Below are 23,173 nucleotides of genomic sequence, written 5' to 3'. Positions count from 1 at the left end.
CGGCAGAAACTGAGAGATGGAATTCTCAGTGACTGCTGTTTTTTTTTTTTTTTTGCAGTCTCTGTTGGCTTTTTGTTTTCTTCTTCTCTCTCTTTTTCTTCAGGGCTTTGAAGGTGGTGGTGGTGCCCCCCCCGAAAGGTTGTGGTGGTCAGAGCTCACCCAGTGGAAGCCAAATGTCCGGTTTATCTCCCCGAAAGGTTTTGTGGTGGTCTCTGTCCGCCCAGGGAACGCCAAGTGTCCATTTATCTCGGCTGTTTGAGGGGCTTGGAAGGCCCGGGGGTGGCCTTGGGGCAGCCCGCGGGTCGAAGGACGAGAAGAGGCTTCAGTTCTTCTTTCTGGTTTTATGTTTATTAATTGTTTATCTAAAAGATGTTCTTTCAGCCTAACAAAGATCTGCTCAGCAGTCAGCCATGGGCACACTGTCTCTGCCCTCCGGGGCAGGCACCTATCTTTATACCCATTGTGACGTGTACAATATTTATCATTTTTCCCCAATACCATCTATTCTCATTGCTGGGTGCACTCTCAGTAATAACCAATCCAAGAGTGCCACCGTGGCCAAAGAAGATGGAGGAGAGGAGGAAGAAGAAGGAGGGCAGGACACACCCCAATTCCTCCATCTTACTCCTCTAAACCCCCCTGTACATAAATCTTAAACCTTGTGTCTCACTCTCTAATTAACTAATCCCTTCACCATTCACCCGGTGAAGCCCTCATCCTTGTCGTCTCCTGTGTAGGGTTAAAGTCCAGCTACCAGACACTTCTGGCAACATTCCAGGAGTCCCGAGCCCCCCCCAGGGTCTCGGTGGCTCAGCATCTCAGGATTGAGATCTTGAGATCCGACAACTTTGGTCAGGAGTTTGTGAATGAACAATAGACTCATCCACTTCCAAAGCACATGAAAAAAAATCATGAAAGTGAACTTCCCGTCCTTAACAAACAACTGACAATTCACTAGTGGATCTAGAGCTTCTTTACGCAATGAAAAGGAAGACAATCTTCCAATGGAGTTGTGCTTTTGGGAGTTTTTCTTCTGACTCCCACTCCCAGCTGGCACTGGAAAAAGTCACTTCTCTGCAAGAGTCCGTGTCTTCTGTCTGCCATCAGTTGTTTTGCTGCAACAATCAGAACAGGCATCAGTCTGGAGAGAGGCTCAGCTGATGCTAGCACCAGCAGCTGCCCCAAGGAGAAAAAAGAAATGAACTTTTACCTCCCAAACCCATCTCCCCAGAGGCTCAAACAGGATTCCTCTGGTTCCCAGAAATACAAAGAAATAGGGCTGAGAAGACCCTTTTTGCAGCTATGTGTTCATGCCCAAGACTTTGCTGATGCCATTTGGGTTTTGCCTTTTCTTCTTTTCTATCTTTTCTGTATTCCTTGCACATCAATTTAGAGCTCTGTAGGCTACTTGATTTGTGACTACTTTTCCCAGTCCTCTTCCATGGCCTTTGCCTAAGCAGAAAGACAAACTTCCAGAGCTCCAAGCACCAGGGGGTAAAAGGCCCCAGTGTTATCTTGGTTCTTCCTGGGACAGACCTCTCCAGGGAGCTGGTGGACTCACCCATCCCTGCAAGCCTTTAAAACATGACTGGATGGGGCACTCGGTGCCGTGCTTTAGTTGAGGTATTAGGCCATAGGTTGGACTCGATCATTTTTAAAGTGTCTGTCTTCTAAGCCAGTGATTCCGTGATTCTGTGACTGAGGCAGCTTTTCCTGCAGCCCTGCAAAGGGCTGCGGGGGCCCTTGGCCAAGGACGGGGATCAGGGCTCATGGAAAAGAAGCAAAGGGCTCAAGGTGAAGGCCAAGAGGGCAGAGCTGCCCCAGCGCGGCCCAGAGCGAGCCTCATGTCCTCCTCCTCACCCTGCACCCTCTGCGCTGCCCTTTGCGGCGCCGGCTGCTCCTCTCGCTGCGGGGCTCCAGGGCGTGCTGGGGGCCGGGCCCCTCGTCTCCGGGAAGCGCCGGAGCCTCGGAGGCGAGCGGCTGCTGCTGTGGCCGGCAGGGGAGAGCTGCGGCTGCGGCCCTGGGCACGGCGAGCTGCCGCTACGGCCGGCTCCTGCCGTGGCTCCTGCCTCTGCTGCGGGCTCTGCTCCTGCCCTGTGCGCACAGACACGGCCGAGGGCTGCCTGGCAGCTCCGTGCCGCTCCGCAGCGGGCCCGGCCGGGCTGCTGCTCTCTGCGGCCTCTGCCCGCCGCTGCCGGCCCCACCGCGCTCCCGCCTGCCTCTGCCGCAGCCGGGCCCACACGGGAGGCAGCACACTGCGGCCGGCTCGGAAAAGCCCTGCCCGCAAATCGCCCGCCACGGCCCCGGCCTCAGGGCACAGGCTGCCGGCGGCCTCGCAGCTGCGAGCCGGCCCGGGCCGCCTGCCGGCCTCGGCCACAGCTCCCGCCTGTGTCTCCATGGCCGCGGCTGCTCGGCACAGTGGGCTGAGCTCCGCCAGCGCCAGCAGCAGCTCCTCACGGGCCCAGGCTCCCGGCGCTCCGAGCCCGCCCTCCCCCGAATCCCAGCCCTGAGGGGCTTGGCGTCCCAGTGCATCCCCTGGGGACAGCAGGGTCGGCCACTGAGCTCAGCCCATGCTGACACCACCAAGGGACCAATGGAAAATTCACCAAATCCTTATCAGAGACAAGAGAAAACTCCAATGGTGCCTGACAGCCTGAGGCAACTGCCAATTCCAGATCATTCCATCCATGTAGGAAAAGAGGCTTTTGCATTAACGCAGAAAAGACTTAGCGAAAAGGAGGGCAGGAACAAACAACAAAGTTATTTGGACTCATGCTTCTTGTGTCTGTTAGAAAGGCCAAGAAAATGCACTCCTTGCTCTTCTGACACAGCTCTCTCTGTTCACGATGCGAGACAGCGAGTGCTGATGATGTGCAGGAGCTGATGCAAGGGACAGGGACAAGAATGCAGCAGGCACAGTGCCAAGCTGACAGAGGGATGATCTCTGGCAGTGGCACTGAAGGAGAAGAGTTTGCAGGCAGGCCAGAAAATGGCTCTTTGCTTCACCTCTTCTTTCAGTGCTGCTAAGAATGCACCAGAGCTTGGAGCCCTTTCCAGGCAGGGCTGCATCAGACACAAACCAGCAGGGGACTGAGGAGCCCCTGGGGTGGCAGTGAGCAACCTCGGGCTCTGCTCACTGCTGGTGGCATTTTCTATTGAACCATCTCAAAGCACTTCTGTTGTGCTCTGTATTTCTAAGGGTTTCCCCCCTTGGTTTTTTTTGGTTGTCTCCTACACCTTTTTTTCTCCAAATTTTCCTACCCTGTCAGCAGCAGCCCCTGTCCAGAACTGGCTCTAAAATATCAGCAAAGCAGCTAGTAACAACAATGGGTGGAATCCTGTGGCTCAGGAATTCGTATGCCAGAGCCCTGCCTGTGCCTTATGCTTTGTCAGGACCTCCTTCTCTGTGCAAAAACTAGGGATTAGTGGAGTTTTTTTGCCAAAGAGCTCCTGAGAAGCAAATGTTGTGCTAGGTTTCTCAGGAGTGTATCTGTTAAGTTCATTGCTGGCAAACAGAAAGTAAGGCCAGGGTAGCAGAGCAGCTGGGAGCTGGTCACTCCCTGCAAAGAGCTGGTGTATGATGTGGGAACACCACGTTCCAGGAGGGGCAAGCAGGGTAAATGTGCTCAAGGTGCTGCAAAGGAGGTTTGGGTTCACTTAGAGAGCAGTCAGGGGTGATGAGCACTGCAAGATCCAGCTGCAGTCCCCATCCATGTCCCTTTCATGGTGGCTTTAGGGTGTCTGCAGCCTGGATCCAGAGCGCCCTGGGGGGCTCCTGAGGCTGCCTTTGCACCCAGGGTGAGGATGCCCAGGAGCCCCTGAGGCCGCAGTAGGGACCAGGGCTGGGGCTTGTGGCCTGGCAGGGTGGCTCTGGGGGCTGTGACATGCCTGGACGTGGGTCACTGTCACTGCCCTCCGCAGCCCTGGCTAGCTCTGTGATGCTCCAGGGACAATGGCAGGAGTGGGGAACTGGCTAGGTTAGGGTTTTGCCTGAGCCAGAACCTCTAGGCCAAATGCCAGCAGTAGAGAACCCTGGATGACCGAGTGAAGGAAGCAGAGGAGGCTCTTCTGTGGTGTAAAGTGCAGCAAATTCATCAGGAAAGGCAGGGGGAAGGATCACAGCTGAGAATTCCCAAAGAGAACAGATGTTGAAAGAACCTCCAGCACCCCTGTGCACGGGTTTTTAAAATCTTTCAAAAACAGGAGGTGGACACCATACAGTAACCAATAAGTGACTCTTGGGGTGTGGTTTTGAGGGCTACAACAAATCAGCACAAGGGGAGGAGAGAGTGTTGGGATAGGGATTGGATCTTAGGGTGAGGGACAGGGAACTAACTTTCTGGAACAAAGGGTAGGGTTTGGGCTGATGGATGGGCCAAAGGGGCTGGGTTGTCTTGACAGACAGGGAAAAATCTGGTGAGGAGGGAGGGAATTCCTTGAGGGACACTTGGGTAGGAGAGCACAACATAGGGGAGAAGTTAACTGTAATAACTGGGGGAACACTTGAACATACCACTGTGATAAATAGGTATGATTTGTGCTGATAAAAATTAAAACAGTAATCAATATTGATACAGTAATTAATATTTGAGAATGATAAAACAGTTAATAGTTAAAAGTTGTAATGCCAAAGAAGAGATGGAAAGGAGGGGCTCCACCCACCCCCCCTTCCCAGCAGATGTTCTCAAGGACCACAGGAAAGAAGCTGAAGATACAGTGGCTAAAAATGACCAAGAATCTGGTTGGGTCCAGGAAAATGCTAATTTTAAGGGACTTATTGCTTTGATATGTAGATGCAGTGATATGTTAGTCTTGGCTTATATTGTACTGGCTTGGTGCGCATGTGTAACCCAAAGGTGAATTAAAGGACAACGAAGAAGACTACAGGGCCTTCATCAGTGACGACCCCCAAAGACTTGTTCGACCACCAAACCAAGTGGTGGCGCCTGCGTGGTAAAGGTGGTAATGAAGGCGGAGGCAGAAAAGTGACGAACCGAAAATAGGAGGAGATGGCATTGACACATGGCATATAAGGGGTGACTTTTACTTGGCAAGCTTGTACGTGAAGTAGCAAGGGTCATTGAACCCTGCACTCTGTACCCCGCAGTTGTTTTTGCTTATGCGCTATTATTTGAACCAAATTATCCCTTATTTATATATTTTCTAAACTATTCAATTAAAATAGTTGCTACCTTAAATATTGTTTGGGTTTTTTTTGATGGGATAATTGGGCAAACATAACATACAGAACCTCGACCTTGCTCTCCATGAGAGATTCTTGGGAAGAGCAGAAAGAAGATTCCTGGAAAACTGAAACAGCTTTCCAGAAGTGAAATGAAAATGAAAGAAACAATCCAAGATGTTTTCCTCTATTTATTTCTATGCTCCCCTTTTCCATGTTGCACTGCTTCTCCATCCCAGTAATTCCAGATGCACAGCACCTCCAAGATAGGTGACTTAGTGATTTTTAGACACCCTAAAATACCATGAGCCACACACAGCTTTCCTTCCCCTGTTTTTATAGGAAAGCAACACTGGAGATGTAAGGGCAGTGCTGGACTCAGGTAGGAATCCTACCCCAAGGGAAGGTGCCCCGACAGTGTTTGACCCTCAGCAAGGACAACGCACAGCAGCGAGCGAGGGGATTGCTGTGCCAGTGCGCAGGAGTCAGGGCTCTGCATGCGGGCTCAAGGCTGCAAAGTTCCCGCATTTGGACAGACGGAGGGGCTGTCCCCGGGGCGCGCGGGGCTCGAACGTGGGGCTCGTGGGGCGAGGGGGGAACGGACACGGGGACGAACAGCCCCGGTGCTTCAGTTGCAGCAGCGGCAGCGGCAGCAGTAGCGGCGGCAGCACCAAAACAGATACTTTTGAATAGTCTTTCTCCTTTTCTTTCTCTTTCTCTCTCTCTTTCTCTCGCTTTCCCGCTGTCGGGCACCCTTCTCTCGGGGTCCCTTGCCCGGCGTCCCTCTCCTCACCCCGCCTCCCTCTCCCCTGCAGGGCCGGGCCATGCCCCCGGCCCGCCCCCGGCCCCGGGCGGGGCTGCCCCGTGCCCGGCCCCGGCCGTCCCGCCGCGGTCTCGCCTCCGCTCGACTCTGGCTGTACTGGCGGTGGCGCTGCTGGGCGGGCATCAGTGCCTGGTGCGAGGGTGGCATCGCCGCCCTTTGCCTCCGCCTGGCCCGAGCCCGGCCCCGGCCCCGAGGCAGGGTCCAGTCCCGACCCCGGCCCCGGCTCCTCCCGGGGCCCGCGGAGGACACACGCGGCGCGGCCGCTCCCGCCGCCTCCGCTGCGGCTTCCCCGGCCCGAGCTCCGCCGCTCGGCAGCGCGGCCGCTGGCCCCGAGTCTCCCGTGCCGCGTTCCCGGGAGCGAACGCCTGGGCATGGCCGGCCCGGGGCGAGTGAGGGGCGCTCGGGGGCCGTTGCTGGCCCCGGGCCGAGCGCTGACAGCCGCGTCCCGCCCGCAGGGAAGGCGCAGCAGGGCCTGAAGGAGCAGTACAGGCTGGGTTCGCTGCTGGGGCGCGGCGGCTTCGGCAGCGTCTTCGCGGCCACGCGGCGCTCGGACGGCGCCCCGGTGAGCGGCGGACGAGGAGGAGGGGCGGAGGAGGAGGAGGGCAGAGGATGGGGCTGGGCAGGGCAGGCGGCGAGCTGAGCCCGCTGCTCTCCTTGACTTGCAGGTGGCCATCAAAAGGGTGCCACGGAACCGCGTCCTGCACTGGGGCGAGCTGGTGAGTGAGCGGGGCCAGCAGCCGGGGATGCCGGTCGGGGATGAGCCGGGGCCCGGCACGGTGGGAGCCGCCAGGACGCCCCGAGGGAGAGCGGGCGTGGGGCCAGGACAGGGCGCAGAGCATCCCGGCCTGGCTGAGGGCTTCCCCAGGCCTGGCACGGCATCAGCCCCACTGACGGCATCGTGCTCCTCCCGCAGCCCGACGGCACCAGCGCACCCCTGGAGATCGTGCTGCTGGCCAAGGTGTCCACTGGCTTCCCTGGTGTGGTCCAGCTGCTGGAGTGGCTTGAGCTCCCCAAGGACATCTTGATGGTGCTGGAGCGGCCAGAGCGGTGTCAGGACCTGCATCGTTTCATTTGGGCACGGCGGTTCCTGCCCGAGGAGGAGGCGCGGGTGCTGTTCCGCCAGGTGCTGGAGGCCGTGCGGCACTGCACCAGCTGCGGGGTCCTGCACCGCGACATCAAACCAGGGAACATCCTGGTTGACCTGGACACCGGGCAGGCCAAATTGATTGACTTTGGCTGTGGCACCTACCTGCAAGACACAGCCTACACTCACTTTGCAGGTGAGCCCACGCAGGGCTCCTGGGCCCAGCATCTCATGACCCAACATCTCCCAGCCAAAGCTGGCTGTGGCAGCAGGGATTCTCTCTTTTGCTTCCCTTCATGGCACTGAGTCTTCGGCTGAGTTTCTTTTGAAACTCAGGGCTGAGTGGGTAGCCATCTTCTAGCCCTGCTGGCAGCCTTTGGCCCCCCCACTCTGCCCAGAACTAATGCTGGGGCAGCCAGCCCAACATAAACACCCATGGGTAGCAGACAGGGGGGACCGGAACCTGTGCCCAGCCGGTTTGGTGTGCAGGTGAGAAAGGGCTTGGACTGCTCCACTCACCTGGTCTGTTGGGGTTCATAATGTTTTTTGGGGCAATGCAGGCAGGGAGGCTGAGAGCATGGTTTTTCCCAGCACTGGGTGGGTTCTTCCTTGTCATGGTCAGGCCTTGCCAGGGCTTCCACTGCCCTCTTCCAGCACCAGTGGCTTCTTTTCCAACCCCAAGCCTGTACACAAGTCCAGGTGCTGGCAAGAGGGCAGTGCTCACCCTGTGTGCCACTGATGCAGCCCCCACATGCCCAGGGATGCTGGGGCCAGGCTCTGGGAGCAGCAGCATCCCCCGATGAACTCCATCTGTATTCCATAGGAACACGGTCATACAGCCCCCCGGAATGGATCCACTTTGGCCGGTACTATGGCAAGCCAGCTACCATCTGGTCCCTGGGCATCCTGCTGCACCAGATGGTCTGTGGGGAGCACCCTTTCAGGAGGGGCCAGAACATCAGCTGGGACCATCAGCTCTCACTGCCACAAAGGCTCTCTCAAGGTGGATCCTCTTCTCTTGGCACGGGGGGAATCCCAGTGCTGGGTGCCAGCAGCGGGCTTGTGGGCATCCTGCACTGGCAGCTGCTGAGGAGGTGGCACATGTCCTGCTCTCCTCCAAAACAGGGAATTGATGGGAATATTCGGGCCCAGCTTTGAGCACATCCAGCATGACCTGGGCATGGTAATGGTGGGGCAAAGCCAATAGGAGCCTTCTCCAACTAACCAGTGGGTTTTGGTTTCTCTGCCCAGAGTGCCAAGATCTGATTAAGCGGTGTTTATCCATGCTGGACTTGGAAAGGCCCTCATTAGAAGAGCTGTTCTGTCATCCTTGGATGCAGGATATTAATCTGCCCTAGAAGAGGGGAGAGAGCCACAGGCACACTTTGATCCAGGGCACTGGTAAGTTCCAGCTCCACACATGCCTTGGCAATCAGAAGCAAAGGAACCCAGCCCTTTTTGTGCTGCCTGTGTCACTGCACCAGGGTCATGGGATGGGAACACGCAGCCTTTGTGCTGGAGCTGAGCTGCTCTGCCCAGCACTGGTGGCCACCATCCCAGCTGGTTTTGATTGTCCTGATTCCCTGACAGCTGGGGCCCTGGGCAGAGCCCTGAGTGCCTGGTCTGCCCCCAGGGAAGGAGAAAGAGCCCCTGGAGAAGCTGTACCGGGTGGGGATACTCTGCTGCTGCTGGAGAGACAGAGGATGGCACCAAGGATGACAAGCCCTTCCTCAGCCTGGCCAGCTGAAGATGATGGACTTTGATTCTGGCACCTTCTTCAAAGCCAGGCTCCACAGTGAATTTGCAGATGAGTCCACATGCAGGGGAATACTCTCAGATTTGGGCATTGCACAGCCTGGCTGGGAACCAAAGGCTCCCCCTTTGCTGGGGCAGATGCAGCTCATTCTTCAGTCACTGCCCAGCTGCTTTTGGCAGGGCTGGGGCATGGGCTGGGGTGGGTACGAAATGGGAGTGGGCTCCTGGGCCTGCCAACAGCCCCCAGCACCCACCGTGCCCCGGGCTGGGGCTGGGGCAGCCAGCCCGACACAAACAAGCCCCATGGTGGGAGCAGAGGTGGGGCTCCAGAACCTGTGCACAGCTCCTTTGCTGTGCAGGCAAGGAAGGGCTTGGGCTGCTCCACTGCCTTTGTTTGCTTTGGGGTCACCGTGATTTTGGGGGGCAGTGCAGGGGGGAAGAGAGAAAGTGTGGGCTTCCCTCACACATGGCTGGGTTTTTCCCTACCATGCAGGAGTTGGGCCTTCCTCAAGGCCCTGACAGAGATAAGAGTTTTTACCATTTTTCTTGTTTTCCCTTTTTGCATATAATCTCTTTTCAACAATGTGTTGTTTCTTTTCCAGAGGAAGCTAGGTGGAAAGTTCCAGGTGGTCCAGTGTGGATGGTGGGCATGGATGGGCCGTGCCCTTGGAGAAGGCTGAGGCCATGGTTTGGGAGCAGCTTTTCTTCCAGCCGTGGGTGGCATGAGGTGGGTCCCTGTGCGCTTGGCAGGGTGGGATCAGAGCTTTTGGGAGCTGGCAGCGAGCACAGGAGCATCCTGCTCTGGGCAGCTGCTGAGGGCTGGATGTGCCATGGCTGGCTGCAAGCTGGGCACATGTCCTGCCCTCCTGCTCTGCTGCCTTTGGCAGCAGGGATGGGCAGCTCTGGGCACAGCTCTGGGCACAGCCAGCATGGCCTGGGCACCGCAGGCCTTGGCACAAGGGCACAGGAGCCCTCAGCTGATGGGCGGTTTCTGCTTTCTCTCCTTGCAGCCAGGCCCTGTGGGTGCTGAGGCTGCTCTGGGCTCTGCCAGGGCTCTGCTGGGCTCAGCCCAGGGCCCAGCTGGGCTGGCTCTGCCCTCACATTGCTCTGACAACTCTGCATCAGACGAGCCCGTTGCAAGCACAGCGCCTGAGCTTTCTGCTTTGGCAGGTGAGTGAGACTCTGCTGCAGGCCCAGAGATTGCAGCTGGGGACACACGTCCAACTGGCAAAGACCCAAACTCTCCACAGTTCCAGCTGAACGCCTGGATCTGTTTTGTCTGTCCCATTCTTCCTTCTTGATTGGCTGGAATTGTACAATTGCACTTTCTTCCTCCTCCAGAAGTGCCACGAGTGGGCCAAAGCTGGCGAGTGGGCCGTGCTCCTGAGGCAGTGCAGTCTGGAGCTGGTGGATGGAGAATTGCCCTTCTGCACTTCCAAACCACAGCAAAAAGCTGTAAGTGGGACTTTGTGACTCTAAGAAATCCCTGTAAGTTTCAATGGGAATGTGCAGCTCATTCGCAGGATGAGAACAAAGGTCATCTTCTAAAGTATTTGGGCTTTGACAGAGTTTCCATTCCCAGTCCTGCTTGGAGCTGGAAGGGCACTAAGCAATTTCCTCTTGCTTCGAGCACAATTTCAAATACCAATGTGGGAAACAAAGCCCAAAATCTTTTAAGAGGCTTTTGAGGTCACAAAGATGGATCCATGCCATCAGCACATTTACAATGTAAATAACTGAGTTCTCTTTTTGAAAAGATCATTTACCTTTTAATGCAAAGAATGTAACCTTGCCTTTATGTTTTGTTTTTTTACTAACATTATGTTATGTTTTTTCACTAACACTTGGATTTTATTATTTTATTCTTATCTTTTACAATTTACCTATTTTTTTTTCCTTTTTTTTTTTTTAATCCTTTAAATAGAAAACATGTCCTATCAAAGGAATGTCCATTGCTCCTGGCTCCTGTGTGGAGCAGCTCCCTTCCTGCTGGCTGAGCTGCTCAGGCAGAGCCCGGCAGCTCCTGGCCCTGCAGGGCTGAGGCTTTTCCCCGTTGCTGGGCACAGACTGATGGAGCAGCACTCCTGAACATGGGCACACAGAGGGACCAGCAGCAGCTGCCTTTGGCCACCTGAGGCTCCAAGGCCCAAACTCTGAGCAGCCAGGGCTGGAAGAGACTGGCAGGATCTGATCCCTGACTCTGGGCCAGGGCTGCACAAATGACCCCACAGCAGCAACAGCAGCAGCAGCAGCAGATGGAGCTGACTTTGAGCACAGCCCCTGCCCCTCTTCCCTCCCGTGTGCAGCGGTGTCACAGCAGCCTGAGGCACCTGGGAGCCCCCAGTGCCAGCAGGGACTGGAGATGGCAGCCCTGGGCTCCTGGAGGCTGTGCAAGGAATGGAGCTGGGCACTCCCTGTCCATGGGGAGCTTCCAGATGGAAAAGGCTGCTGTGCCCAGGCAGCTCCAAGGGCACAGAAAGGAGGCTCTGGAGCACTGGATCTGTGCCAGTGCCACAGTCCTGGGGGAACAGAGGGCACAGCAAGAGGGACAGAACCAGGCAAGGGCAGAGACTGGAGAGAGCCAGGCCTGGGAGCAGGAACAGCTGCTCCATTGTACTCTTGGAGAAAGCTCTTGGCTGGTTCAAAGCGCTGAAAGGCGTGAAGGGCAGAGAGGAGGCCACAGCAAACAATGCTCCTGCTTACACAGCCTCCCCTCTCCGTGTCCCAGAAGGAATTGCATGGACTGTGTTCTTCTCTCCGAGTTGTCTCGTTCAGCATGAGCAGTTCAGCACCAGGAGCTGAAGGACCTGAAGCCTCAGGTCCCAGGAGCTGGGCAAGAGGGAACTTTTGGAGCAAAGTAATGCTGCTAAAATAGACCCAGCTGAATGCAGTGGATAGAATCATGGAATCACAGAATCCTTTCTGTTGGAAAAGCCCTCTGAGCTCACCCAGTGCAGCTGCTCACCCATCAGTGCCAAGCCCAGCACTAAACCACGTCCCTGAAGTGCCAAGGCCTGGACACCAGCCCTGAGTGAGGCCTGGACAGCAGGCCCTGAGCCAAAGGTGGCCTCTGGATGAGCCTTCCAAGCAAAGGTTATCTTTGTATCTGCTCCCTAATGAGATATGCATGGTCATTAGCCCTGTGATAGATGTAGCCACTCATTAGTGAAACATGTATTGACCTTTGTGTATTTAGAAGCCAGACAAAGCCATGAAATCTGACATCTGGCCTTGTTTGGGGCTGTATGGTCAAAGTCACCTCCCTTGGTTCCTCCTTGAGCCCTGGCCAGGCTCTGGGAGGGACCCAAGAGGAGGATGAAAGCAGATGTGGCCACACTAGCAGTGCTGTCAGTTTGTTCATTCAGCACTGTCAGAGCTGGGCCCTCTCCCAGCAGGGTTGGAGCCTCACCTGGGGCTGGAGGCACCTGCAGGAATTGCCAGTGCCCAGGAATGGCTCTGCAGCCCTTGGCTGTGACAGCTTCCCCAGCTGCTGTGTGGGTCTGGGGGATGGTAAAGGCTGAGGGTAAATGCTGCTGGATCTTTGTTAATCACTGCAGGCAATCTTTGGTGGGGGTGGTTGGGTGCATTGCTGAGCTGCTCCTTTTGTGATTCTTTGCTGCTCTGAACTGCAGGAAATGACACTGATTCCTTCAGTTGTTATCTGTGTCTTTGGTGCTGACCCTGCCCACTGGTAAAACAAAACTGGGACAGTCTGGCCAGATGCCAACAAAATGTCACTTGTTCAATGTAAATGTGAGGAATCAGTCCCCTCAGAAATTCCCAGATGGGAAACCCTTCCCTGGAGTTCCCTGGCTCTGGAGTGGGCTGAGGTCGGAGCCCCGTGGGAGCAGTGGGGCAGTCGAGTAAAAGAAGCTGCACCCCTGGATGTCTTCAAATGCATCAAAAAATTGCAAATGGAAAAGGAAAAGGCCTTGTGGGTTTGGGCAGACAAAGATGAATTTGTTGAGAGTACATAGGAAACAGCACATTCAGAAGGAACAATGATTGTTGGAATGCTCCCACACTGAGCAACAGAAGAAGGTTTTAATCTTGACCTGATACGCATTTGTACAAGTGAAATATTGATATCATAAATATCTAGATACATACTTATAGTATAATAAGACATATATATATATAATTAATATAGACATAAATATATTCACATATATATGTGGGTATATATGTGTATACACATATGTGTAAAACAATATGTATATATTGTTTATATTGTTTAACACATCCTGCCATACCAGATCTCCCTGTTTGCCCCAAGGCCCCCTTTGGGAAATGCTCTGATCCACGGGGCTCCATGTGAAGGCTGCTGTGACACTGAGGGACTTGCACAGGAATTCCATCCAGGAGCCTGGGTGCCCCTCAGGGACTGGGACCCGGCCCCTTCCAGCCAGAGGGGAAAGGGTCCCCCCAAGCCTTGTTAGCAACAGACAGCATGGGAAAGCTGAACAGCAAAGGGCCTGGGGCATTATTCTGGAATTAAAAAGGTGCCAGCTCCAGGGACAAACAGAATTCTTGTTCCTAATTGGAATGAGATTGAGAAAAAAGAATGAAGAACGGTGTCACTAAAGTATAACTGATGTCTGTAAGGTGTACCTTGATAGTCAGCCAGAATCTTTGTCTGCCACAAACACCTCTAGTGTTTCACCAAGGGATTGGTCATCAAAATGTAACGATGAGTTATGATGGATTGCTGATCTTCCTTTGTAATTCTTTGCTAATGATGATGTGCTTGGCTGAGTTTATCCTTTTGTAATTCTTGGCAGGTGTGCATGATATAAATGACACAATTCCTTAGGTTGGTGTCTGTGTCTTTGGTAGTGACCCTGCCCATGGGTAAAACAGGGCCCCCTCTTGCCTAAGTGTTCCCTGGGAAGGCAAAAGCCCTCCCTCCAAAATTCCCCCCTTCCTCCCTGTTCCCCTCATCACACCCTGAGCATGATGTGCTCTGGTCTGGGCTATGACCGGGGACAGTTGGGGTCCCCTGTCCTGGCTGTGTCCCCTGCCCAGCTCCCCCGCAGCCCCAGCCCTCCCCAGCGTGGCTGACGAGGGGCAGGACAGGCCTTGGCTGTGCTGCAGCTCAGCAAGAACAAAACCATCTCTGCATGCTCAGCCCTGTGCTCAGCACCCGGCCCAGCAGTGTCTCAGTGCTAGGGGCTGTGCCCTCAGTCCCTGCCAGGGGTTTCCATGGCAACTGCCAGGCCAGGTGACCCAGGTGTCCCCCCAGTGCCGGTTGCCATGGAAACAGTGCCCAGCCCTGCCCCTTTCTGTCTGGCTGACCTGGCCTTTGGCCCTGGCAGTGCCGGTGGCTGCTCGTTCCTGGTGCCTGAGCGGCCAGCGTGGCACAGGGCAGGTGGCCATGGCACAGCCCCCAGCAAGGGATCCCCTCTGGCTCTGGGCACTGACACCAGCCCTGAGCAAGGGCCCAGGGCAGCTTTCCATGGCCACCAACCATCACAACGGCTCTGGGCACTGGTTGCCATGGCACCAAACCAAGGAACGGGTCCCCGTGGCCATTGCCATGGCACCTGGTGGCACCAAGGAGTGTCACTGCAACTGTACCTGGAACAGCCCTGGCACCGCTTTGTCCTGAGCGTTGCCATGGCAGCTGAGGGCAGCATGGCTGGTGCTCTGCAAGGGCCCTGGGGCAGACGGGAAGGAGCAGCAGAGCAGGGGCTGATTCATCCCCAGAGTGCTGCACAGCCCAGGGCCTTGTTCCAGAATGTCCTGATGGAGCTGCCAATCACATCCCCCTTCTGCAGCCCTGGCCTCTCCCCCAGCTCACACAGGTGCCCCATCCTTGCAGGCACAGACACGGCAGCACTGGCTCAGCAGCCCCTGTTTGCATTGCAGAGAGCAGGGGGAGAACCCCCATGCTGTTGGTGTGGGGACATGAACCTGAGGGAGCACAAATGCCATCAGTCCTGGGGCCAGCAAGGGCTGGGGGATGGCAGGGAAACCACCCAGGTTTGTCCTGGCCTCTGCAGTCAGCCAGAAAGTTTGTTCCCATCAGCTGGAAGTGCCCTGTGAGTGCCATCCTGTGGGTGCCCTGTGATGGCACTCAGGGTGATCTGTTCCATAACCTCTCCAGGCACCCAGGTCAGGCTGACAGGCCTGGAGTTGCCCAGCTCCTCCTTCCAGCCTTTCTTGGGGATGGGCTCACACTGGCACCTCCAGTCCTCTGTGAGCTCCCTGCTGAGCCAGGACTGATGGTAAATGATGGAGCGCAGCTTGGGGAGCTCATCCACAGCTCCCTCATTGGCCTAGGATGGATCCTGTCCGATCCCATTCACCTGTGAGCATCTGAGTGGCTCAGCAGGTCACCCACTGCTTCCTCCTGGATTCCAGGGCCTGTTCTGCTCCCTGTGCCCATCTACCAGCTCAGGAGAACACTTGTCCTGAGGATATCCTCTCCTAATATTGAAAATTGAAACAAACTAGGGGTAAAGTAGCTCAGCCTTTTCCTTATCTTTTGTTACTATATTCTCCACTGCATCCAATAAAGAGTAGATGTTCTCCTATTCCTCCTCCTTTTTGCTATTTTTTTTTATTAAAACATTTTTATTCTTTTTGCAGAACCCTCCAGGTTAAGTTTTAATAGAGTTTTCAACTCTCAGCTTTTCTTTCTGTATGACCCAGCAACATCCTTAAAGACTTCCTGAGTTGCTGGTCGTTTTTACACTCCTGAGTCTCCAGAAAAGCTCCATGGGCAGCCAGGCCAGTCATTTTCCTCACTAGCTCATCTTTCGCCACACTGGGACAGGCTGCTTCTTTCCCCTTATGATTACTTTCTTGAAATGTGTCCATCCTTCCAGGACCCCTTTGTTTTTAAGGGCTGTTTCCCTTAAAGCAATCAGTACCTGATTAGGTATTCCCCAAATCTGCAGCCTAACCCGGCCAAAGTCTGCCCTTCCTATTTCCAGGGCAGAAGTTTTGTTGCTGCCCCTCCCTCCTTCACAGAACATTGAACACTTCATTATTTCATGGTCACTGTGTCCCAGGCAGCCTCTGAGCCCCACATCTGCCACCAGCCCTTCTCTGTTTGTGAACAGCAGCAGACAGAGCTTTCCTTGGCAGTGGGAGTGTTACCAAAAATTTAGTAAAACAGAAAATTCCTTAACCCCAATGTAGCATTAAGAAGCAGCATTCTTTATTCAGCTGGATGCACGGGGGGAGCTCCTCCCAAAGCTGTGCAGGCTGAGTACAGGAGAGTTTCTCTTTATTTTCTGTATTTTGCATACATATTCATTGATTGTCCTGGACTAAAAATACATATGAGAATCATTTCTCCAAAATCATTAATATATTTCCCCTCCCATTTACCCATGCATTCTCCTGTCCTGGGGGTCTCCCTGGTGGTCCCTGGTGGTCATGGACCCCAATGTTCCTGTGGGCCTGGCTGAGCTGGCAGGACAGTGAGGCTGCTGAACTTCCAGTTCCCTTCTCACACAATGGGCACTGTGTGGTTTCCACTGTCCTGGGGTTGTGGAGAACAAGCTCCAGGTGTGAGTTCACCTGGTGAAGACAATTTATCATCTGGTACCATGTGGTCACAGAGTGGGCTATGACATCACCGAGTGGGTTAGGTGAGGTCATCGAGCAGCAATGGCATCATAGTCTGCCTCTGTGACATCAGAGATCCAGCTGTGACATCACAGGGCAGAGGTCTGACATCACAGTACAGACTATGGCATCACAGACTCTGGTGTGACATCAGAGACCAGCTGTGTGACATTGGAGAATGGACTGTGACCTCACAGAGAAGGCTGTGACATCCCAGAGGGGCTTTGTGACATCCCAGCAGGGCTGTGTCAGGTCACTGGGTTGGTCACTCTGCCCCAGTTCCCCCTCACAGTTTCTCCCAACAACTCCAATGCTGTCCATGCCCAGCAGGGTCCCTGTCCCCCGGGATCCCCCTGGCCCACCTGGAGCCACAGCCTCCACCAAAGGATGTTCCACAGGATCCACCCCAGAGCCTGACAGGGGACAAGGGGCCAGGGCTGTGTGACCAGGACATCAGGGACGGGGATTATCCAGGTCCCTGGGGCCTGGGTTGGGTTGCCCAGGGCAGGAAAGATGTCTGGCAGCTGGAGCAGGGTCTGGGAAGGGCCTCCAAGGTGGGGCTGGAGCCCTTGGGCTGTGAGCAGAGGCTGAGGGAGCTGGGCTGGTCCAGCCTGGAGCAGGGAAGGCTGAGGGGCTCCACATGCCAGCCTGGCAGTGCCAGCCAGGAGGGGATGGAGAACACAGAGCCAGGCTCTTAACCAGGGAGCTGGGGGGAGACAAAAGCCAATGGGTGGAAGGGGAAAGAGGGGAGATCAGCCAGGGCATGAGGAGATGAAATGTCAGGCTGCTTTTAGCATTTCCTCAACACCAAGAGCAGCCTGACCTCCCTTCTCCATCCACCACTGATAGATTTGCAAATCAGGAATTGTTTGAGCTGTTCTGTCCTCAGTCCAGGACAAGAATCCTGATACAAGAACTTAATTGTGTTTATATCTATCACAGAACCACATTAGTCAAAAATTAATTTTAGTATGCAAATCACTTATGAACAGTGGACTCATCAGACATGCTGGGACATTGCACATAGCTCAGGGAAGAGTTTGTAATTGTGTGATTGTTATTTTAATGGTGTAATTTTTGTTAAGTTATATCCTGTTCAACTGTGGTCTGTTGCCTAGGTCAAGTGTGGGCTGGAGGGAGCTCAGATTTGCACAAGGCTGCTCTGAGTGCCAGCCTTGGATGGAGAAAATGGTGGGATGATGGTAGGGACAGAGTCTGATTGACTGTCAGCCATGAAAGGTCTTGATTTTCATACCCAGTCAAACTGCCTGAGGAGGTACTTGGATTCAATGTCAATTGGAGATTGCACATTTCAATGAATTACTAGTAAAAACAAATTACAGGACATAAAACATATTTTCTTGCTGTTTTTCTAAATTCAGGGTATTCACATTGAATTGGCTTCTGAAATCTGACTAATTAACGTCACATTTGAACACTTAAATCAAATTATTCCCAGAAGCTTAGCTTGTTTAGCTGTTCTGAATGTTAATGAGCCCTGGGGCACTGAATTCCTGCACTGAAGAGCTGAAGGCTGAACAAGCCTCTGCAGCAGGAAAATTCAGCAGCAGCCTCCAAGGTGCTGAGGATGTCAGCAGCTCCCACTGAGGCCATCCCTGCCCAGAGACCGTGGGGGAACGGGCAGACAAGGAGAGCGTCCCTGGGGCTGGGGCAGCACAACTCAGAGGCACCAGCAGCTCCAGCTGGGAAATGGAGTGTGGAATGTGGCTGGGAAAGCCCTGCCTGGGCTGGGCCAAGCAGGACACACAAGCCCTGACTTCCATCCAGTAGAAAACTCTGTTAAGGAGATATTTAAAAGGAGTTACAATTGTTTGTGTATTCTGAGTTGGACTCCCTGGAGAAACACCAACAAGAGATTCTCAGGAGCTCAAAACAACCAAACAGTCTTTACTGATAACTTTAGAAAATCAGAGAATTTTTGGCAAAAGATTTAATATGACATTCAATCAACACAGAACACTTCCGAAGGCACTGACTTGGCCCATTCAACTTCACAAACTCTAAGCTATTTGAATTTTACCTTACTCAAATTTGCAAAAGGACCGAAATAGAAGAAAAGGACAGAAAGAGAAAGAGGCAAAAAGGATACAGAGGAGCATACACAGAGGTACCAACTCCTGGATTCCAGTAGTGTTTAGATGGAAATTCCAAGAGGAGGTAGGGTCAAGATGTGTCCTTGCCTTGTGGTCGGCCTTCAATACCCCGTGGTCATCCTGGGCCCTTCCCCCAGGTGGGCCTTGGGCTCATTTGGTCCCTCAGGAGCTGGGCTGGGGCTGCAGAGGTGGCTGTGGAGCATTGCCTGTGCTGTGCCAGGGACTGGCAGACACTGCTGGGCTGGGATAGAGGCTCTGGGGTGGATTGGGGTTCCAGGGCAGGGGAGGGCTGGGGTTCCTGGGCAGGGGAGGCCTGGACCTGCCCCTTCCTCCCCTATTGGAATAAGATCCCAATATTACCAGGTAGATTGTGCCTGGGTTCGTCTGACCCCTGCTCCTGGGCCAAAGGTGGCAACTGTGGTGTTTCCCCTCAGAGACACTTTTGGCTGGCTGGATGGTGCAGCTGAGCGCCGAAAGAAGTCCAGGCTTGTAGAAACTCAGTTTGCCTCAGGTGGGAGAGCTTCAGGCTAAGGTGAGGAGGAAAAGGAGACAGGTCCTGCCGGAGGGTTAATATCAAGAGTTTATTCCATGGTCAGAGACATCTGAATCTTAGGTAACAGCTCCAACAGAATTCCGACCGCATGGCCTGAGTGACTTTTTAAGCTCCGGGGGGAGGGGGAGGGAAGGGACAGGTGAGCCACCAACCAGGTGGGAGAGGCAGGGTCTCAGGGAACGATGACAACCAGACAGACCAATGACCTCTGGGCACAGGGGCATCTTTTGAACCTGACCAACCACATGATGGCCCTGCTGGAATGTTAAGACTGATTGACAGCCCAGCAGGCGGCAAAGGGGAAGGGGAAGAGAGATATTGCCAAACCTGGGAAGGGGCTTGGAAGTTTAAAGCAGGAAATTGCAACACACTGCAACACTCCCCACATATGAAATGTCTTTTGCCAAGAAACTCCTCCACTCTGTCACAATAGGGAATACTGGAGGTGAAATCCCAATTCTGGTCATGGGCACCTAGATAAGAAGGACAGTTCTTTTCCTTAGGAATGAAAGCCCCGGTTCTCAGTAAATTTCTGGTTTGATTGTTTGGATTCTGTTTGGTTTAGTTATTGCTTTGTTTCCTTGTTGTGCCTGAAGTGTCCAGTCAGGAGCAGAGTGACTCTTGCCAAGGAAATTTGTGCTGCTGTGTCTTAATATTCAATCTGGTTTTTGCTGCTCCCTTGCTGGGGATTTTTTCAGCGCTCTCAAGGCCTCGTTGGTGGCAGGGTGAAGGAGCCCTGGCCCAGGCTCTGGCCCTGGGGGACACGGGGACGCTGTCGGGGGGTCCCTGTCCCTCTGTGCCACCCCCAGGGCCCCGGCCCCCCGTCCCCGTGTCAGGCTCTGGAGTCGATCTCGTGGAACATCCTCTGGGGGAGGCTGCGGGGCCGGGGGCGGGGGGACCCGGGGGGACAGGGGACCCCGCTGTGCACGAGCAGGGTTGGACTCCTCTGCGGGGAGCTGTGAGGGGGGCCAGGGTAGAGTGACCTCCCCAGGGACCTCACACAGCTCCCGTGATGTCATACTGCCCCTGTGATATCACATAGATATCCTGTGATGTCACACAGCCCCGGCTGCCCCACCTGGCTGGGCCCTTCCTTTGCTGACAGCTCTGCCTCCTGCCTGCCTCTGCCTGCCCACACAGGGCCGTGGGCTGCTCCAGGCTCCTTCTGAGGATGTGCTGCACCACAGCCCTGCCCTTACAGGGAAATTCCTTTCTGCTGGTGTTGAGTGTGGGCCTCTCCAGCTGCCCTTGGTGCCATTATTTCCTTCTCATGCATATATCCTCCAGGAAGAAAAGCTCCAGCCTGACATTGCCATTCAATCCCTCCCAGGCTATTCCCTTTCAGTCCTCAGTCTCTACTCCACTGACCACAGAGGCCGCAGACTCTCCCTGCTGGTTTTGTGATGAGGCCTCCAAACCCCATTCTGGGAGATTTTTGAGTCCTCTCCAATGTCTGTGAAAAGGGAAAAATAGCATTCAAAGTTATTTTCAACTAAACCATACAGTGACAGAAAACAGGTCAGTATCTTTAAACTGAATGGGGACAAATTAACATTTGTTAGAAGGAGGAAATATTTTACAATTAAGAAAGTGGATGGAAATTGCAGCTGTTTTTCCAGAGAAGTGGATTCCCCATCCCAAGAATTGTCCAAGAGCAGGAGATTTGTGCAGCCTTGCCCATTGAAACCCTCTCATCCCCAGTGACAGAATTCCTGTAGTGTGGGTTCTCTGATGTGCTGGGTGCCCTCACAACGCTTCTAGCCAGAATGTCTGCTGAGGGCAGCCAGGCTGCTGCAGGGGCAGTGACCTCACAGCCATCACCATGGCAGCCCTGTCCCCTGGGCCTGGCTCTCCCCTTTCCTCTGCCCCTGCCTTGGCTCTGCTGCCATGAAGAGTTTTGTCATTAATATCTTGTCCCCAAGGTGCTGGGGCCAATGGCTTCCCAGTCAGGCTCCTGGAGAAGAAATGGCTTTTCAGAGCCCAGCCAGGAATGAGCCCTGGGGCAGCAGCTCTGAAATGGTGGCCACCAGGCCGGGCTGCCAAGGGAGGCTTCTGGCCATGGCCTGCAAGCAGCTGCTGCTGCCAAGGTGCCTTTGGTGCCTCAGGCTCTCCCTGGCACAGCTCCCAGCACAGCACTCTGCCCTTGTGCCCGAGCCCTTCCCTGTGCTGGGGCTGGCCTGGGGCTTTTCCTGCAGTGGGACCTGCCCTGTTCATGGCACAGGAAAGGCAGTTCCTGCTGGAGCAGGAGGCTCTGCCTGCAATGGGCTCCAACAACTCAAGCAAGGCCCTGTTTGCAAAGCCCCCAGTGGGAAATGAAGGAGGGGATCACGCTGCTTTTGGGGTGAATCATGCTGAAACCAGCCTGACTCCTCCATCCCAAATTTCAGTTTCCTCAGAGGGAATTGAAGATGTGGCAGAGCTGGAAAAATCCCCCGAGAAAGGAACAACCAAGTGACACCACTGAGAGCTTCTGCAGAGCTGCTGAGCTGGCCCAGCCTGGGCACATCTGACTGACAGGGCAGCACCTCAGACTAGAAAAGCCCCGTCCCAAATTTTAACGGCAGCGTCTCCTGACATTTCCCTTCTTGGGGGAGGTCGGGATTCCTCCCTGCAGTGGAGACACCCCTCAAGGTCACTGCTCCTGGCTGAGCCAAAGGGACTTGCCCACAGTCAATGGTCTGCAGGAGTGACATCAATCTCTGCTTAATTACAGATTTTGCTTTAATACAGTTGCTTTGAAATAATTTCTTAGTGCTCTATATAATATATTATACATCTCTTAAATCATTGTTAAATATTTCTGATTTAGACAATTTTCTCTAATAATTACCATAATAGATAATACATATTTATATAAATATATCTGGTTTGACATCCCTAATCCTGTGGGACAAATTCTACAAAGGTTTATTTCCCACTTTATAATTCTTTACACACACACTCTTGAAAAGTCTGCAGCTGGGACTGGAAACAGCTGCTCCAATGTGGCTCTCCCAGAAGGAGTTTAGAAAGCCTGGACATCCTTGGGGGTATTTGGGAATCTGTGGGGGCTATTAGGGCTCATTTCTCAACCTCGTGACCCAACAGGAACTTCTGTAACAACTTTGACTGAAGCTACCACTGTGCCCATGACATGAACCCCTGTGAGTGTCTGGGACATCCCGGCTCTTTGGCAGCCTGGGGACTCTTGGGATACCACTGTGGAGTGCCCGTGAGTGCCTGTGACAGATCGGTGGCTTTGCAGCCCAAGGTGCCCCGGGATGTCACCACAGAATGGCTGTGACTGCCTCTGACCACAGGGCTCTTTACCATCCCAGAAAGCCCTGGGAGGTCTCCATGGAGCCCCTGTCTGTGCCTGTGACATTCCAGCTCTGGAACAGGCTAGAGACTCTTGGAAAGTCCCCATGGAACCTCTCTGAGGGCCTGTGACAAATCTGATCCTTAGAAGGCAACCATCACCAGCCTTCTCTTGTTCTGTTCAGTTTCCATGGCAACCATCACCAGCTACCCTGTTGCTATGGTCAGTTTCCATGGCAGCCATCAGCAGCCCACTGTTGCTATGGTTGGTTCCCATAGCAACCATCACCAGCCCTCTGTTGCTATGGTCAGTTTCCATAGCAACCATTACCAGCCCCCTGTTGCTATGCTCAGTCCCTCAGCAGCTCCATGGAGGCCCCATGCCAGGGGTGGTTGCCATGGACACCAGCTCAGGCCTGCAGCCACAGCCCGTTGCCATGGCAAACATTGGCAGCCCCATCCCCAGGCTCATGGGATCCCAGAACCACAGAATTGGCTGAGCTGGGAGGGACCCATCAGGATCCTCCAGTCCAACTGCTGGCCCTGCACAGGACACCCCAACAATGCCAGCCTGGGCCTGGCAGCGCTGTCCAAACGCTGCTGCAGCTCAGAGAGCCCTGGAGCTGGGACCCTTCCCTGGGGAGCCTGGGCAGGGCCCCAGCAGCCTCTGGGCAAAAACCTTTTCCTGACATCCAACCTGAGCCTGCCCCGACTCAGCTGCAGCCGTTCCCTCCACTCCTGTCCCTGGGCACCAGAGGGAAGAGGTTCCCACAGCCCCAGCCAGGGA

General features: G+C 54.4%; 1 protein-coding gene across 1 annotated transcript; it reads left to right on the top strand.

Annotated features, from left to right (window-relative positions):
• The first annotated feature begins 5,430 nt into the window (after nt 1-5,430).
• LOC141729951 (serine/threonine-protein kinase pim-1-like) lies at nt 5,431-22,372 on the top strand. The gene is made up of 6 exons (XM_074546611.1): nt 5,431-5,452; nt 6,461-6,567; nt 6,671-6,721; nt 6,919-7,285; nt 7,913-8,092; nt 22,266-22,372. Exons 1-6 carry the CDS (start codon nt 5,431-5,433, stop codon nt 22,370-22,372), a joined length of 834 nt encoding a protein of 277 aa, XP_074402712.1.
• Nucleotides 22,373-23,173: the final 801 nt, after the last annotated feature.

The sequence above is a fragment of the Zonotrichia albicollis genome, chromosome 8 (genome assembly GCF_047830755.1).
Source record: "Zonotrichia albicollis isolate bZonAlb1 chromosome 8, bZonAlb1.hap1, whole genome shotgun sequence".
NCBI classification, from domain to species: Eukaryota; Metazoa; Chordata; class Aves; order Passeriformes; family Passerellidae; genus Zonotrichia; species Zonotrichia albicollis.
Note: the sequence above shows the minus strand (reverse complement) of the source record. Positions and strands in the feature narration are given on the sequence as shown.

Excerpts from the sequence above, each read along its gene's own strand:
- LOC141729951 (XM_074546611.1), top strand. The coding sequence starts at position 5,431 with ATGCACAGCACCTCCAAGATAG. Across the intron at positions 5,453-6,460 it reads GCACAGCACCTCCAAGATAG|GGAAGGCGCAGCAGGGCCTG; the intron begins GTGACTTAGTGA and ends TCCCGCCCGCAG. Across the intron at positions 6,568-6,670 it reads GGCGCTCGGACGGCGCCCCG|GTGGCCATCAAAAGGGTGCC; the intron begins GTGAGCGGCGGA and ends CTTGACTTGCAG.